Below are 17722 nucleotides of genomic sequence, written 5' to 3' on the forward strand. Positions count from 1 at the left end.
TCTCTGCACATATACGCTGCTTTAGGAAGGGTATCTTCAGTTCTGAGAATTTAAAAAAAAAAACCCTGCATCAAAGCAGTTTGTAAAGAAGAAACAAAACAAGTCCCTGTAGCAATGGATTGAAACATTAACTACATCTTTGAAATAAAAGAACAATTCCCTTCATCACTAAACTCCATGTAGGTAGGATTATACATTTTCTGGAAAGCTTTCAACCGGTCTTGCCGTCTTCTTTTTATACATTTTGTCTCTCTATATAATACACTGATTGGGTCTATCAACAACTATTGTTTTGATTTTTAAGGTTGCACTTGGTTTTGTTTGTACAACCTTAACCTGAATGTTGAGATATCTGTTCACTTAAACCCAACCTCAACTTAACTTCCAGCCTAATGATAGGCTGAGAGCTGTAGCTGAGGCAAGATTTTTAAGCCTTATATGCCAGGCAGTCATGTCAGCTACATGCCCAACTATGGATAACGTGTTCAATCATGAAGTAAAAATCGAGACACTTAAAAAAATAAAACACCCCTGTGGTGTTGTTTGTGACTTTTGGTGTTCCTGGAGTCGGCCTCAAGCGGACACTCAACAAAATGCAGGATTTCACACTTGTACAAATGGCTTCATTTTTCAAGACTGAAGGATGCTGCTTGGTAACCTTTTTGGTGCCTTTCGGGAAATATTTTGTAATTGTGTCTTTCTATAAAAACAAACCTGTCAAATTCCCAAAACACATTGTACTTAAATCACTTTTTCCCATTTAGAGGAAAGATCGTTTTCCTGTTTGACACTTGAGTGTTTCAGGGCAAAAAAGCAGGCACAATATGTGTCTTATGAGCGAAAGGTAAGATCTGCTTCAAATGTCAGCATGTGTTTGGAGAAACCTGAGCCACAATAAAAGTGGGGAAAATCGTATCGATCTCTGGCGGGAAATTGGATTGCCACAGCAGTAAAAGGAATTGGACTTGAACAGATGGAAAAAAAGGACAACTGTGCATCTTGAATGAGCAAAGAAGAAACCTATTAAATAAAAAAGAAGTGTAGAATGGATGTGGGAAATAATGACACTAACAATATGGAGTTCTTGTAAATCTGATAGCTTGGTTGGGGAACAAAAGTTAAACACAAACTTCAACCGAAGCAGTGGCCTGAAATATGCACATTTTTGAAATGACTGTAGGAAACCTCCCTAAGGGAGGCCCATCTGAGAGCACTAACTCTCATTCTCCCTGCTAAGTGTTGCATGTGCTAATTGCTGTGAAAAAAAAAGTTTGTTAATGAAATTAAAAAAAAGATAAATGAAGAGGAATTAAAAATCTATAGGACAGAAACAAAGAAAAAGGGGAAAAGAGGAATCATCTGGATGCTGGCACACTGGTTGGAGGGCCCCCAAAGGATTGTTACTTACAGGGGCCCAACAGACTCTAAAATTGCCATTGTAAACAGGCATATTCTCCTCTTGTAGTAGTCTATGTAAAAAAAATAGCAAGAGAATGGTTCCGTTTTTGTTTGTAATGCAGTTATAGTGGATTTATTCTCAAATGCTGGTATCCCTAAATGTATAAGCAAACCATTTTATTTTTGAGATGCTTTAAGTAAAAATGGTGGTGTCGTTTTAATTCATTTTATAGGATCAAATCAGAGGATCACTCCTGGCGCTGTCCATCACCGGCGGTGCTGAAATTCAAGAATCAACGCAACATTACGTTTTTGTTTTGATTTGTATTTTTGTCATTTTGACGGCACATTATGAGGACAACTTTACATCGAAAAAAGGATATGACACACTGAGCTCAAACAAGTGTCTGTGGTTTGCTTGTCGTTGCCCAAAAGTGCCAGTTTTCTTCCCCGGCGTGCTCCCTGTCACAGCGTGCTGTTGCGTTTTCCTCGTACCCGTTGCCCCAATTCTCTAGTGCACGTTACGTTTCTTTCTTACGCTCGCTGAGCTATTAAAGGTTAGATTACGTTGTGGGCGTAGCGGTTCCTTGTAATGGCGACCGTGCCGTAGATGTGCAATAGGCTTGTGAAAATGAAGCGAAGAAGAAGTTATTTCTTTTAACTAAAAAACGCCGAGGTTCCCCCGGAGGAGGACTTTGCGTCTACAACCATCGTCTTCACACGTGGTAAAACTTAGCTGTACTCTTTTTGAACTTTTTTGCGCACCCTGTGAAATGATGAAGCTCAAGTCAAACCAAACCCGGACGTACGACGGGGATGGGTACAAGAAACGGGCCGCCTGTCTGTGCTTCAGGAGCGAGAGCGAGGAGGAGGTGAGTCCGTGGATGAGACCGTCCGGCGGGCCGAGCTAGCATTAGCAGCCGTAGATGCTTTCGGGGTCTTTTCTGTTTGTAAATCGCTACTTGAATCCACACAGCGTGGGTAGTTGTGCCAGTAAGACACGACGATTCACCCTCAGTCCTACACGCACTGACTGTCCCCTGTGTTCGCGTTAAAACACAACTTAGAGGTCGTAGTTACCCGAGTGTTATGTAAGCCTCTTTAGCAGCGGTCTGTTAGCATCATGTCAACGCTAACGTTAGCTTGCTAATTAGCCGCGTTGCTACCGTGGGCAGCCGGCGACCACAAACCCTACAGCATGAGAGGTGACTGTCACCAGCTACGGCTGGATGGATAGATGGACCTCATTTAATTTTCTTACGTGGCTGGTTCGGATCTGAACCTTCTCTTACAGCGTATTTGGCAATAAATGTGACATTTAAGTTGTGTTAGCTTAAAGCAACTGGTATTGCTAAACAATCTTTAGTAGCACGTTAGCCGTATTAGCCAAAAGAAAACACTGGGGGAGATGGCATGTTTTATAATAGCATATCATCAATGATGTAGAAATCTGAACTATCCCAAGGGCGTAATGTCCAAATAATGTCAAAACAAATGATTCATGTAACTACTCATTAAACACAGCTGTTTATGAGCCTCTCTCCTGTAAAGGGTTATTTGAGATCAGGGGCGATTTAGGAAGCTGATGTGCAGTCAACAATTAGCACAAAGATGTCTTTGTGGTGGAAACATTTCATCAGGGGGAAGGAGACGAATTGAGGCTAAACTAATTCCTCTTTCTGGTTACAGTCAGTCTTGTAATTTAGTTGAATCACATCTGTGTCCTGCAGGAAGCTGCCAACTTTTTATACCAACTTTATAGACCCACTCTCTCGTCCACCAGATTTGCACTCAGCCAAGCACGGATGTTCTTTTCTTCTATGTGATTGTTAAAAACATATACTTCCCCATACTTGAGTGGAGTAAGCAAAACGCAGTGACTCATACCTTAGCTATTTTAGAAGAAAAAAAAAAATAGTTTGATTTGCTGGGAACCACTCAGTAGGTGCTGCTGGAAAACTCTGCTCAAGAGGACCTCATTAAAATATCTTAAACATGAAAGAATAACTCAAATATAATCTTTAAAGTTCAAAAGAAACTTGTCGTTATGTGTCTTCTTGCTTCTGAATCTAACACAGATGGACTGTGTATCTTGCTCAGTGTCACACTCTCAACACATGTTTTGACTGCCGTGTAGGTGTTGCTGGTCAGCAGTAGTCGACATCCTGACAAGTGGATAGTTCCCGGAGGAGGAATGGAGCCCGAGGAAGAGCCCAATGTTGCCGCAGCCCGAGAAGTGTGCGAAGAGGTTGGTCCTTTTTTAACTTTGTGCTTAATCATTTTATCTCATTTAAGCCGATAATATGGGCTGCACTTTTTGTTTTTGTCCTCGTGACTGACCGATGCTGTCGTATGAGCATTCCTGAGTAGGCTGTGCAAACTTTCCTTGACCCTTGTATTTAAAACATGGATGTGAAACATGCCTCTCTAGACTTAGAGCACAACCAGGAATACTGTTTCTGAGAATGGATTTCCATTTCCAGCTGGGCTATTAAGATGTATTGTGTTTCATTTCTATTGAATCATGTCTGTATTTAACAGTGGGCCTAATACCTTGCTCTCAGAACCCATTTCGTCAGTGCAGTCATCCTGTATGCATGGATAGTCAGATAGAGAGAGAGAACCTAGCAACATGTAAGCCCTGTTATAGTATCATGTTACAAAGCAGTGTTTGGGTGCTGGAGGAGATCACACTGAGATTGAACAGTGGTTTTCACAGCAGCACTTCAGAAACTCAGGCGTTTGAATGAAAGGAGTCAGCTCTCTTTATTTTTATGATTTGGATTGTTCCATTTTTAAACTGCAACCTCCTCAGAAAGAGCACATTTGTGTGTGTGGCGTTTTGGGTCAAGTTTTTCTGCTACCTATGAGAGACTTAAAAATGCCTCTGACACAGCCCAACAGTTGGCATCAGGACTCGTCCAGTAATCCTACTATTTTTGAACCTGTGCGGCAGCCGTTTTTACTTTATGACTAACTTTTTGAAACGGTAAAGAAGCACTGATTCTTGGGGAGTTTATCACACAACAATAACAAAGAATCCGCTTCTCGGTACGAGAGGAGAGTGGAATGTAGCTGATCAATAATACTACTTTGGACTATTAAAGCTGTTTTGATGTTGGTCAAATGACATGCTGGAACATTTAAATTGACTCCCATCCAATGTGTCAGAATAAGTCCATGTGGGACGGGTCTTGTGAAGGACCTGACGCGCGGGAAAACAATTCAAACATTAAGTCATCGGGTTGTCTTGAATACTCAAATATGCTTAATAAACAACAACACATGAAGCAGTTTCAAGTTAAATATCTGTTTGACCAAACATGATCAAGCGTCAGATTATTTGAAAAAGAAGCTTAGCGGACGTTTTATTATCTGATTGTACCTGTTCATGTTTTATAAAGGATTTTACCCGAGCCAGGCCAAAAAAACACACCAATCATATTAAATATATTCACTTGTTAGTAGTAGTACAAGAGGTAAAGGAGTCTGAAGCTCACTATGAATCACAATTGTACTTCTACAGGCCACATCTCTACAGTGGAAAAATCCACCCAGGAGGTTGATGCTTTTGCTGGAAGGATTGTGCTCTGTTCAAACATTAAACATCCCTCCTGTGTGCACGCTGGACATTGCTTTGGCGTTCTGATCAGAAAAGCGGCAGGGCTCTGAAGACGTTGAGTCCCACCCGGCTGTCAGCTCGTGGTGGGTCACTGACCGCAGAAAGCCTTTTCTCTCTGTGTGTGATCCATCACACTGACGGATGCTGATATCATCCCTCATCTTGGCCCCTGATGTGTGGTAGCTTAGGCAGCAGTTGCAGGGCGCTGCTGCTGCTCGCCAACACATTTCCACAGGGTCAATCACTGTGTCAGGTCACTGTTGAGGGTTCGTTCAAAAGAGGGAAGAGGCCGTGTTCAGAAAGTTTGGGATGACTCTGATGCATCTCTGCCTCCTCTCCTTCTTTAAGCCTCTTAATGGACGGTGGTGTAACAGCACATATCCTAATCCTGCTGCGTTTATTCAGATCTCTATATGAGCAGTGGGTGATTGCGTATGCTTATTGGTTTAGAGTCTCGTCAGGCAAGAGAGTCGAGACGGAGCACTCAGGAGCAGGCTAAAGGTTACTCAGTTCCTTTTTCGATCTGACTGTTCACAACCTCGCCTCATGCTCGGTAGTCGTACCCGGGCCCTGACTGGCACAGTGACGACACGAGATAGGATTGCATAAGGTGTCATTTAGCCTCAGTGTTGTACATCTTCTTCCAAAACGATGCCCAGTACTCTTCAGTTACACGAGCACTGGCTTTGGAAGACATTCTCCATCGCATTTAAAAAAAACAACAAAAAAAAACACAGTGTGACTTTTGGCCACCTTAATCTCTGGCTCGTCTTTGGAGCTTCTCGTGGGGAGCCTGGTCTTTTACAAACGATCGTGCTTCAGGTTCATGAAGTGAATCCCCGGCACAGCGCGTCCAGTCAACACTTATTTATAGACTGAAATGTGAACCTGGAGAAGAAGCTGCAAAGATGTCAGCAAGTGCCCTGGCTCTGTATCCGAACTTGACCTATTACTCACCTCAGGAGGTGGAGCCATAATTTACAGATCATCTATGTGAACAGAGTATGTAACGAGGAGTGTGAAATGAACAAGTTGTCACCTCTTGAGTTTTAGGATCATGTCGGGAGTAACGGCGTCGCACAGCAGAGCCCTCACAAGAGTCTTTTGACATTTTTACATGAACTTTTATGAAGCTCCAAACATTTGGCATCGAAGTTGACACTATGTGACATTTAATAGCTGAAAATAGGTGATGAGTTGTTTTTTTAACTGCTCTAAAGGTTGATGGCTGCAATTAATGAATTGTACCGATTCATTGGCAGATCATTTTGTAGAATAATCAATGAATTAATCAAATAAGTGGAAACGCCATTCCACTTGATCAAATGTCAAGTTGATGCTCTTTTTTTAAAGAAGTGTATGAAACTTAATAAAAGTCGACGCTTATAAACACAGAGCAGAGAAACTTGTGCAGTTTGTGTTTTACTGAGGATTTACCCAAACAGGGATTCTTTCGCTTGTTGCCTGACCACAAATCTTGAACGTTTGTTTCTCCAGCTCCAGAGAAAAAAAAAAAACGTGTCGGTTGTGTTTTCGTTTCTTCGCTCTCAAACACACAATAAACGTCACGATGAAACCTGTGAGAGGCCTCTCAGACCTCTTTCACATCCTTTGTTGAATAAATGAGGTTTCAATACACACTGAAGAAAACTGCAGGATGTGGCCTGCCGAGGGACTCCAGATGTAAACTAGCTCGAAGCTAACTCTGCAACACATCCAGGGGCAACATTTATGTTTCCTAATGTACATGGTCCCTTTACAATTAAAAGTTAAAAAGAACAAGACTGTTTTAAAGAGACAGTAAGCTGTAAACTGAAATCGATCCTGTAGGCTGACTTTCCCCACGTACTCTCTGTGGCCTGAAGGTCTCTTTCTTTGAATTTGCAGGCAGAAAGATAATCTGCGTGCTGGGCTGAATCAGGACAGTGTGCGTACACGTGGAAGAGTTGGCTTCAGCTCGGGGTCACATTCAGAGGGTCTGGTTTTGTGACGGCTTTGCTCCTGTGTTATTTGGAGGCTTCAGAAAAAGGACTCGGGAATTACAAGCGAGTGAATTTGCAGGGGATAAAAGCAATCTTCTGATGTAATGTAATCCACTGCGACGCAAAACCACAAAACAACATTTCAATAGTACAACCTTAACAAAACACTTTGAGGTAAAAAAACCCCCCACAAACAAAAACATGAGATGAAGTTGAATGCAGGCTGAAGGATTGTCTCTCTCCCTGAAAACCCTTCACTGTTTCTGTCATGTGTTTATTTTAATCATTGTCTTTATGTTTCAGGCTGGTGTGAAGGGGACTTTAGGTCGCTTAGTTGGAGTATTTGAGGTGCGTTTGTTTCCTTTTCTTCTTCCAGTCTTTTAGATGTCGATGTGTTTTCTAAGTGAGCAGTAAAAACATGCTCATTCTGCTCCCTGCACAGAATCAAGAGAGGAAACACAGAACGTACGTCTACGTTCTCATCGTCACAGAGGTGCTGGAGGACTGGGAGGACTCGGTCAACATTGGTAAAGCTCTGTGTTTGTTTACTCGTCATAAATGGGGATCATATGGACAAAGTTCTCGGGCAGTCACATGACACCTGTGGCTTTATGTTTCTATTCCAGGCCTTTTTTTGTTTTTGCGTCTCGACAGTTTTAATGTTTGTTAGGGGGAGTTTTTCTTAACACCAGCTTTGTTCCCTCTCCCGTGGCCGTCGCAGAACTGCTAATGAAGTCCAACGTATTGATTGCAGCGTGTTTGTTATCTCTCACATGTCTCAACCTGCCCCTACAATGTCATCTTGTTCTGTCAACAGGGAGGAAAAGGGAATGGTTTAAAATAGACGATGCCATACAAGTGTTGCAGTGTCACAAGCCCGTGCAGGCCACCTACTTCCAGGCTCTCCAGGAGAGTTGCCTGACGAGTAACGGAACACCTTTGGTGGCCACGATAGATGGGGACCTGTCCCCTACCTACAGCATCAATCAGAGCTCCGTCTCGGGCATCAGATAACTAAAACCACAACCCTGACACCCCCGGAGCTTTCGCCACCACTTGCGCTCTTACTTGTGTCATTTCTCTTCTCTCTTTCTTTCTTTCTTTTTTTTTTTTTTTGTCTCAATAACATGGTTTGCCTTGCCAACTCCTTTGTGCCAGAACTGTGGCACAGACTTGATGACAAGTGTCGGGTGAATAGTCTGAAACACTTTGTAAATGTAAATGTAATTTTTGACCCCTCTTCTGTTTTTTTTCTGTTTTTTTTGGTTGTTTTTTTTTTTTCCTTTTTACTTACAACTGCATGAAATGTCCCCTCGCTCTCCCCATCCTTCTTTCCTTAACGCGCCCTTAGCGTGCTGTTTATTGAATGCAAGAACTACTTTTTACTGTTGTAATGTAAAAGTGTATACTTAGTGCTTAAGCTGAAGGCTTTTGGTGGTCTTTTTAAACGTTTCCTCCATCTCTACTTTTATTTCTCTGTGAATGAATGTGCCCATTAGTGTACCCCCCCCCCCCCCCCCCCCGGTAATGCAGATAGGAAATGTTGTCTGTTATCCGAATGAGCAGAATTGTTGGAAGTGACTTGTCTTGCATGAGCACTGTTTTGTTGTGTCTCACTCGCCCGAGTGACCCGAAGCCGACTCGTAACGGACTCCTGGTAAGGTTTGGATTCTCTTCATTTTGGCCCTTTTATTGTGGTTGATGATGTCGCTTACATGAGATGGATATGGCCCCTCGCTAATCTTTGGATTTCAAGTGTCACGTGTGTTTCCCTCTCGTTGGGGAAGCTAGCCAAGCACTACAAGTTTCCCTCTCAAACAGAAAACATTTGCAGTGAAGAGAGTGGAAGAATGTCAACCTACACATGAACCACCTTTCTCCTCAGTGTCTTTTCCTTCTTTAATCCTTTTTTTTGTTTGTTTTTTTTGTTTAGTTCTTTTTAAATGTGACTGATTTACAAAGTCTTCCTCCACATACAGAGAGGGTAGAATTAGTCAATTTCAAAATCAGAACTCAACACATATCACTTAAGTTATTAAAAACCCATGTTTTGTATTTTACTCCTCACATTCAGTTTGGTTTAAAAGCATTTGTTTACATTGTGTTGGTAACATAGCACAGGTGACTTTAGCAGGCACTTTTTCATTGCAGTCTCGATTTATTTTTTTCCCCCCTTTAAGTATTTAATCTGCATCCCCAAAAACACTCTGGACACCTGCTTGACTTTGAAAGTAATGGAATCTAAAATGCTGTCTTTGGCAAGATGCAGAACAAACAAGCCTTGTACAGTTTGAGACCTCATTTTTAACATGTAAAATGCTTTTGGATACTAGTTATGTACTTTTTTTTTTTTTTTTTTTTTCCTTCTAACGTAACGGCAAAAGTCTCTTTAGCCGAGCTGCGTCCCTCGGCCCGAATGCGGCGAGAGGCAGCAGGCTCAATACTGTGAAACTGGAGGCGCTGTAGATAGCATGCTAGAGGTTTTTATTGTAAATTGTTTATTTCTGTATAGATCAAAGGTTGAGAGTACAAATGACAGAACACATCTGTAGTCGTACACGTCTTTTCAACTGAGGCTGAACTGATTGAACTCAAAGCGTTGGCTCTGGAGCTGTCGGGACGTTTCTTTTGAGATCTAAGGCTGAAGAACAAGCAGCGTGGCTGTAGGCTGACGGGGGAAATGCCAAATATTAACCAACCATTCTCAAAACTCCTTAAATTCATACTAGTGGGGTGGGAACATTACAACAGTCACAATTGCAGCACGGTTTGTCCTCATCTTTATCCGAGTTCTTAAAGGCGAGTAAATAAGACGTATAGATGAGATGTAAAGCAGATCCAGTGTCCTTCATCCCAGCAGCCCACCACTCTCACTGTTTCCCATGGAGGTTTTTTTTTTTTTTTAAATGGTTTCTTTACAAAATATATTCATGTAGTTTTCTGTCCATATTTAAACTTGAATAACAATTAGAACGCTGTGACATGTGGGATCAACTCCCATAGACATGTCAGGCATCAAGTGAGTAGAAATGGCATTTAATTGGGATTTTGGTTGGATGTTAAAAATATTTTGTTAGTCTTTAACTCAATTTTGGTCTCCACCAATCACAAGTCCTATATTTACCATTGTTGGATCCATCTTTGTCCCCACTTTAAGCTTAATGTGTCCAACTTACCTGCTTCTTTATTTCAAGTAAATAATCATCTGTACCTGAAGGCAGATGTCCTCTCTTCTTTAGCTGCATTGTTAGTTTCCTTAGCAATGAAATGCTCCACAGTGTCCACCAGCTAGCTGCTATCTGTGCCTGCTACAAATGACTAACACCATTCAAAGCTGAAAATGACTGAAACATTAGCGCCCAATACAGCAGGAGATTTGTATTTCTTTGAATATGGACAGAGAACTTCAGTCATCCAAACACATGAAAAATAAAGACCTCATGGGAAACTGACAGCTGAGTGGATCAAATGTCGGCGGGGTAAAGATGGCAGGAAATCTCTTCATGGTGAGGGCAGTGGTTGTATTAATTATCAAAGTTTTTCCCATCAAATGTTTGAGGGTCTGTAAACTTCAGACGAACTCTCTTTAAAATATGTGAACGAAGACCTGTTTGTTTTTTCTCTCTCTCTGAGTAATAGTTGTCGATTTTGAAGAGTCTAAAGTCTCCTTGTCAGAAATGATTGCAGTGTGTCAGAAAGGTGTGGTGGCCAAAGTCTTGCTTTATGATGCCCTGCCTGGCACCTCACGCGAGCTCTCGGGTGGATCCAGACCTTCTAGTCTTTATCGACCTGTAAATTAAGACGGAACCTGTGTATGGCTTCAAAACAAATCCAGAAGGTAACCCTGGGTTATTCATTGGTGATGCATTGATCTGCTCTGGACGGTTCCATGCGGTTGACATGTACTGTCAAAATGAATGTGAGGAGGAGCTCCACAAGTAACAGTCGCTGACTAAATCCTAAATGACCACTCGTTCTTTCTCCGTCGTTTTATTTTCTGTTTTACGCTTTAATCTGTTGTGTTTGATGACAGGCTAATGTCGTGTGTATAGCTAACACAGCACCCTTACAGCCAGAGGACGCACTTTGGCTTTCATCATCTAAAGAGAATTGTCCCTGTCTTTTTTTTTTTTTTAACCCTTTCAAATTTAACATGCAGATGACTTCTGCCATTAAAGTGAGATTAAAAAAAAAAACTCCACTTTGCATGTTCATGTGAAGTAATCAAGGAGATCCCTATTCTTCATGGAGATTTCTGCCGTCAATATTGGCTCTTTTGTAAATTACATGGAAGAAAAAAAAACCTGAAGAAATGATCAGGCTTTACAAAGAACGAGAGCGTCACTTCTTTTAATTTACCAAAGGTGATTAAAACGCCCCATCCCCAAAGCTAAATTATTAAAAGCACATCACTTTGCTGCTAAGGATTGTAACATTCAGGTTCCTTTTAGCACGCTCTGGCAACTGAATGACTTGATGAATTGTAAAATAATTAAAAAGCTGTTAAAGATGAGCCCCTAATAATAACGGTGTCGACACACGAGCACTTCTAGCCGTTGACCTCAGCCTCGAAGAAGTGGCATCCTTGTGTTCTTTGAGGCGTTTGTGTCACTGGACTTTTTTTTTTTTTTTCTCCCTCTGTTGTCATTTGGGACTGTGGAATAAAACCAGTGCAAGACTGAAGATTGTAATATAAATGTGCCAACAAATAAACACCAGTATTTCACATTCTGACCAGCGTCATTGTTTGTGTAAAGCAAGCTGTTGGTTCTTAGAGACTTAACTGCTCAGTTATAACATTCAATAATACGATACAAAAGTCTCCATTTAAATGAAGCTCAATGTTAAATCCCTTCTACATATTGTTTGATAAATGTGTATTGCAGTCCTGCTTACTGTCACTGTGCACCCTGAAAACACCCTTCTTTTTGGGGGGGGTTTTACTTTTGATGTGAGCTGACGAAGCAGCTGCACACATCTGGAAGAAATCTGAATTAATTGAGGTAAAACGGTTTCTAGAAATGACAAGAGAACAACAGACGTTTTTACATGTTTTGGAAAATTTGGTTTTCATGCGAAGTTTTAATCATCAGTTTTCAATACTCAAACTGAAGTTGTGGTTGGATGGAACAAAGTCTGATTTCATGGTGGCATCATGTTGTTCAGAGCAGCTCCTTGAGGCACAACATGAAAGCACATTGTGTAAACAGTACAGTTAAGAGGACACTGAGTACAGTGCTTGAGTTTTAAATGACAACAGCACTATCCTCATCTGCAAAGCACACTAGACCTATAAAACAGTGCCATCACAATCCATACAGGAACCATCACAAACGCAGTGTGCCATAGTGAGAGTTTAATTATCTAACTAGAACAGAGATCAGTTCACCGTGTGTAATTCACTACAGTTCCACCCATGTTCAGATGGCCTTTATCAATGAGGAAACAGCGGTGTGGGCGTGCACGGATTATAAAACTAGCAATAAAGATGCTTGATGATTTCTACTTCCTCACTGGGGTAAAAAAAATGTGCTCAGTGTACTGACTGTAGATTATGTAGTGTAGGACAGTTCATGGGACACTCAGAATATTCAAATCATAGAATTGGGAAGCAGAATCTTATTAAGTAAATTTTTACACATAATACTTTACTGGTGTGAGGACGTAGAGAGGGTTTTTTTATTAATGCATCTTTATTGCTAGTTTATGATCTGGAAACGCCCACACAGGTGTTTTCTCATTGATAAAAACCTCCGTCCTGCCACTCAGAACATGGGCGTACTGATGTTAATTATACACAGTTCACTTATCTGTTCTAGTTTAATAATTAAACGCGTTTACAATGGCACACTAGTCAAGTTGAAATGTGTGACCCTCCGTGTATGGATAGTGATAGCATTGTTTTGTAGGTTTGCTGTTACGTGATGACATTCAGCTGTTATTGCAGCTGTAATTGAATACTGATGTAATGTACTTCCTGTACTCGGAGCTTCCTTCCCCATAACAGAAACAAAGCTTCAAACTATGGACTAGACCTCAAATCAAACTTGTGTGTAAGAACACAAACGTGCTCATTTCATAAGCAGTGTCTTCACTTTAATACAATCCCACTTCTGATCTTAGAAAACATTAAGACCTCTCTTTGAAGAAGCAATATGAAGCTCTGACACCTAGTGTTTAAAGCAGGTACTGCAACATTATATTCATTTACTGACCCACGCCCCCTGCTGGATCAAACTGTAAACTACTTCAGACAGCCTGATGTACTAATGAATCTTGTGAATTTATACGCCTAATCACAGCTCAAATATAAACTTTCTTCCCCAGTAAGACAATGACAGTGAGTTGTATTTTCATTTTCTTTATTGTACAGAAAGAGCGATGGAAATTTACTGAGGTGGCTGTCCTCTGCCACGTCCGAAGCCTCCCCTCTGCAACGAAGAAAAGTTCAGTGTTAATACATCAGTCAACCCGAACAATTAGGATTTAAATCACTGCACAATAGAAGGCTACATTTAGCTTTCCATGATGAACTTCTGTTGTGAAACTGCACACAGACAGAAGAGAAGATCAAGAGCAGAAGAGTGAAAATGTGAAAGACGCTGTACTTACGAACTGGAACTCAGTGGCAGCTCCAGCACCGGCCTCTGCTTTCTTGTCAGCACCAGCTAATAGAAAAATTAAACTGTATTAAATCCTCTCACAGCGAACACATCTTCATGTCACAAACACGAGCAGGAAGAAATGAGCTCAGTAAAAGTCACGTTTCTTGTTGACTCACTCCTTTCACCATGACGTCGTATAACAAACACTTCTCTTATAAATACATCCTGAACATTCATTTTAATTATGTTTGCAGCTTCATGATTTGTGAAACATGTCCATCAACACCCTGTCACAGTGCACTCTTCTGTGTCATGAATACAGTGACTGCAGCGATTTCTCAACTCCCATCTATTTTGAGAATTCATTCAAAAGTTACTCAAAAGCTCAAAGTTGTTTGACGAGAGATCGTCATAAATGTAGAAGTCTTGCGCTGGGTAAACAATCAGCCTCTTCTTTTGGCTCTCAAAGAACATGTGCAAGTGTTTGGACAGTCTCTGGACATTTGATAGATAGCTCACGCTGCACATGGACTCGTCCATCTATCACAGTTTGCAGAGTAAAATGTGTCTAAGATGGTTAGTTAACCTGCCAGGTTCCTCGTGTGGGGGCTTCTTTATGTTCTAATAAACATCAATCCAGTGTCCCACATGTCACCATGGAAGGAGTACTTACGGGGTGCAGCAGATCGCCTGTAGGCATCTCTGTCGGCCTCGCCGCGGTTGAGGCGGGCGGGTCTCTCTCCCTCCATTCCTGCACAAATCAAACAGGAAACTTCAGCTGAGAAACATCCTTCACACTTCAGTGCTAAAGCCACATGATTCACAAACATCTGTATGATTAAAGGAGCAGGACATTTCATTCAGCTCTTCACTGATTTGATGATCAGATATTCAGTGATTGGTCCTTTAACAGGATTATGAGAAAATAAAGTCAGATATTTCAGAGCTCCTTCAGGGAAACAAATCTCAAATACAGAACGAATAGGTTGCTGAAAGCTCGGCCGTGCTCTGTAGAGGCTTCCAGCATGTTTCTTCTTCTTCCTCGCAGTAACTTAATATTTCATTGGTTTCTGTGACTCATGATCAGGACTAAAAGGAACAGGAAATGGAGTTTGTACAAGTTTTTTTTTTTTTTTAAGTATACCTCCTCCCTGTATTGAGTTTCTCATTGACAGGTTATTCCTGATATCTACGTTTGGTTCCATATTTATAGCTGCTCCACTCAGACATATTATAAACCATGAGCTGTTCATCATCAGGTGTCAGAACCTGGAGTATCTCAGCTTTAAATCTAAAGTCCACAGTGTAACCCTCGACTTCAGACTGTCTGCTAAAGGCCATAAAAGGTCAAAGTGTACCACAGAATTCTAATGAGAAACTGTTTGATTTCCACAAACCAACCCGGGACGTACAGAGTTATTCTTTAACCTTCATGAAATAGTTCATTCAAGGGTCACGATTACAAACGACGAGGATCAGAGAGAACGATCTGATGACAGCGAGTCATGGCGGCAACACAGCACCTTCAAATGAACAGCTGATCACCTGTGCTTCTGTACAGTCAGGTTCTACATATTATAAAGAGTCCTTCATTTGATCTAAACTACAAACAGGAAACAAAAAGTGTAGAAACATCAGCTGACATCACATAGGAACAAAGTGAATAAATGCTGAAAAATTGATTGAGAACACATCGATGAGCTCACCCTTGGGCCTGGGCCTTGCGGTCTCAGGACGGGTCTGGCGGCGCAGGGTGGCGGGCACGATCTCAGGGGGAAGGTGGAGGAAGTCTCTCAGGTACTGAATGCCCTCATTGGTGAGGTACCAGTAAAAATGACGCCAGGCAAACTGCTCCTTGACGTACCCACACGACTTCAAGGACTGGAGGGAGAAACAAAAAAGAAGCATCGGGGTAAGTTTTCAGAAGGATGGATAACGACACAAGAGCTACCGTCTCCTCTCTTACAAGATCACTAATGCATCGTTCCACTGACCTTTTTCCAATTAAGCCAATCAAGGAGAACAACACATTTTCTACTACAACATTGTTCTCCAAGTTAACTTAAGATTTACAATTCAACTCACGGTTAAAGTCATGAAATGCTGCCACAGGTAGAAAACAATATACAAGTCTGGAATCAAAAAGCTAAAAAACTGTTGTAAGATAAATTAATCTTCATGTATTACACATTTACACACCATGTAGTCAAAGCAGTCATTATTCATTGTTAATAGGAGAGCTGTGCTGGTAGGGTCACCCGACAATAACCATGAATAGACGAGCGCAAATCAACCACTTCACATTTACAGTGCATTTATTATTCCTGTTTAGACATCACAGTACTTAGTGGAAACATTGAGAGGAGAGAGTCCACCTCTACCTACCAAACATAAGACCATTTAAAGTGATTCTTTAGACCATCACCTCACAGGGTCACACACACTTTAACGACTAATCAGCTGACGTTTAAATTCAGTATCTTTTCAGGACGAATCAGGTGCACCTCATGCACTGACAGAGTGAGAGTGCATGTTACACTTTATTTAGTCTCTCTCTGATAGACCATCAACTTTATTAATCCGGCGTGACATGTTGAACATGCTTCACACACACATGCACAAACAGGATCCTATGAACGGGCGCTAATGGAGAGATGTCAAGAGTGAGAGGACTGCCCACACTGAGGGCTCCTGAGCTGCTGGGGGAGGGGGTTTGATGCCTTGCTCAAGGACACCTCGACAATGCTCAGGATGTGGACTTCCATCTCTACAGCTACAAGACCAATTTACAGACTATACCACACTGGCACTTGAACCTTCAACCTGAATTAGTTTCCCTCATCATCCAGTGTCTAAACTTTACAGACCTCCAGGTTAATACTTAAACATCCTGAGTTCAGACTCTTCCTCATGAATAGCAACATAACACACGAGTGGTCGTCCTCTTCATCATCCAGTGTCTCACCTGCATCGCTTTCATCACGTGAAGGTTGGGCACGTTCTTGTCGGCCAGCTCGGGATGCTTGGCCAAGTGGACATCTTTCTTGGCCACCATGACTCCCTCCTTGAAGAGGAGCTCATAGATAGCAATGCGATTCTTCTTGGGCATCAGCATCTGCGTGTGTGAGGGTGACATGAGAAGAAGCAGCATCCATTACAACACATGAACGTCACCTGCATCTCATCTCCCACTGTGATAGCATGCTGTTTGGTTAGCATGTTAGCAATCATGGCCGAGTCTACTAAATGGCAAATATAAAGACAGCAAACTCCTGCTGTGTTAAATCATTAAAGTGCGCTTCTTTTACATATTCCCACAAGTTATCACACGTCTCAACACATAATATTATTAACATTGTCAGGAAAGGCCCGCGTTCAGACAAAAATGGCAGTCGCTGGCGGACACAGGAGCCGGGGTAACTTCCCCTCTTCTAAGCGGAATAACCACGACAGTAAAAAGTTTAGGGGCAAAATACGTCCACGTAAATCTTTCTGACATTAACAACAATCGATAATGTGATATCATTGTTTTATTCGACGTGAGATGCTTAAGATATATTTAGATTACAACGCTGGGTATGTCTTTACCTTTCCTCTTGAGTAGGGACCGGAGCCGGAAGGAACGACGGTCGTTGAGCAGGAAGGTTTATTCTCTCCGCACGCGCCGCTCCCGGAGAGGTGTCGCCCTCTGCTGGAGGGGAAGGGAACTGCTTCAAGACAAACGTGTTGTTGGGTTTTTTTCTTTCCCCCTTGAAATTAAAGTCTGTCTGTTAATATTATGGTAAATGTACAAAAAAAATTACAGACTAAGCATGACTTAAAGAACTGAGGAACAAAACAGGACAAAAACAAACCAAAAGAATAAGAAAGAAAAACACAGAAGGCTATTCTGGTATCGAAATGTGTACATGTTTGTTCATTTCCAAAGCTCCAAAGTTGTGTTTAAAATAAATGTAAGTGTTTTTTTTTTACTTCATTCATGAAAATCAAAAAAAGTGGTTTGACTTTCACAAATCTGTGTGTTTGTTTGGCCAAAACAATCTATGTATTATACATGTCCATTTTTTTATCCTCCATTCAAATAGCCTATGATAAACCTATTTTTATAATGCTAT

At 41.5% G+C, this 17722-nt stretch overlaps 2 protein-coding genes across 2 annotated transcripts; one reads left to right on the top strand and one right to left on the bottom strand.

Moving 5' to 3' along the window:
- The first annotated feature begins 1754 nt into the window (after positions 1–1754).
- On the top strand, positions 1755–11736 carry nudt3b (nudix (nucleoside diphosphate linked moiety X)-type motif 3b). Its single transcript, XM_079342171.1, has 5 exons — positions 1755–2270; positions 3536–3646; positions 7306–7350; positions 7445–7529; positions 7820–11736. The coding sequence occupies exons 1-5, from the start codon at positions 2172–2174 to the stop codon at positions 8014–8016; spliced, it is 537 nt and encodes a 178-aa protein (XP_079198297.1). The 5' UTR covers positions 1755–2171; the 3' UTR covers positions 8017–11736.
- Positions 11737–13347: 1611 nt separating this feature from the next.
- On the bottom strand, positions 13348–17296 carry rps10 (ribosomal protein S10). The gene is made up of 6 exons (XM_079341782.1): positions 17196–17296; positions 16573–16722; positions 15314–15488; positions 14281–14358; positions 13615–13670; positions 13348–13433 (listed from the first exon to the last, which is right to left on the bottom strand). Exons 2-6 carry the CDS (start codon positions 16720–16722, stop codon positions 13392–13394), a joined length of 501 nt encoding a protein of 166 aa, XP_079197908.1. The 5' UTR covers positions 17196–17296; the 3' UTR covers positions 13348–13391.
- Between the last annotated feature and the right edge of the window lie 426 nt (positions 17297–17722).

Source organism: Symphodus melops (genome assembly GCF_947650265.1).
Source record: "Symphodus melops genome assembly, chromosome: 4".
In the NCBI taxonomy this organism is placed as follows: Eukaryota; Metazoa; Chordata; class Actinopteri; order Labriformes; family Labridae; genus Symphodus; species Symphodus melops.

Excerpts from the sequence above, each read along its gene's own strand:
- nudt3b (XM_079342171.1), top strand. The coding sequence starts at position 2,172 with ATGATGAAGCTCAAGTCAAACCAAACCCGGACGTACGACGGGGATGGG. Across the intron at positions 2,271-3,535 it reads GGAGCGAGAGCGAGGAGGAG|GTGTTGCTGGTCAGCAGTAG; the intron begins GTGAGTCCGTGG and ends ACTGCCGTGTAG. Across the intron at positions 7,351-7,444 it reads GCTTAGTTGGAGTATTTGAG|AATCAAGAGAGGAAACACAG; the intron begins GTGCGTTTGTTT and ends CTCCCTGCACAG.
- rps10 (XM_079341782.1), bottom strand. The coding sequence starts at position 16,722 with ATGCTGATGCCCAAGAAGAATCGCATTGCTATCTATGAGCTCCTCTTC. Across the intron at positions 14,359-15,313 it reads CGCAAGGCCCAGGCCCAAGG|GAATGGAGGGAGAGAGACCC; the intron begins GTGAGCTCATCG and ends TGATTTGTGCAG. Across the intron at positions 13,671-14,280 it reads CAGGCGATCTGCTGCACCCC|CTGGTGCTGACAAGAAAGCA; the intron begins GTAAGTACTCCT and ends TTTTTCTATTAG.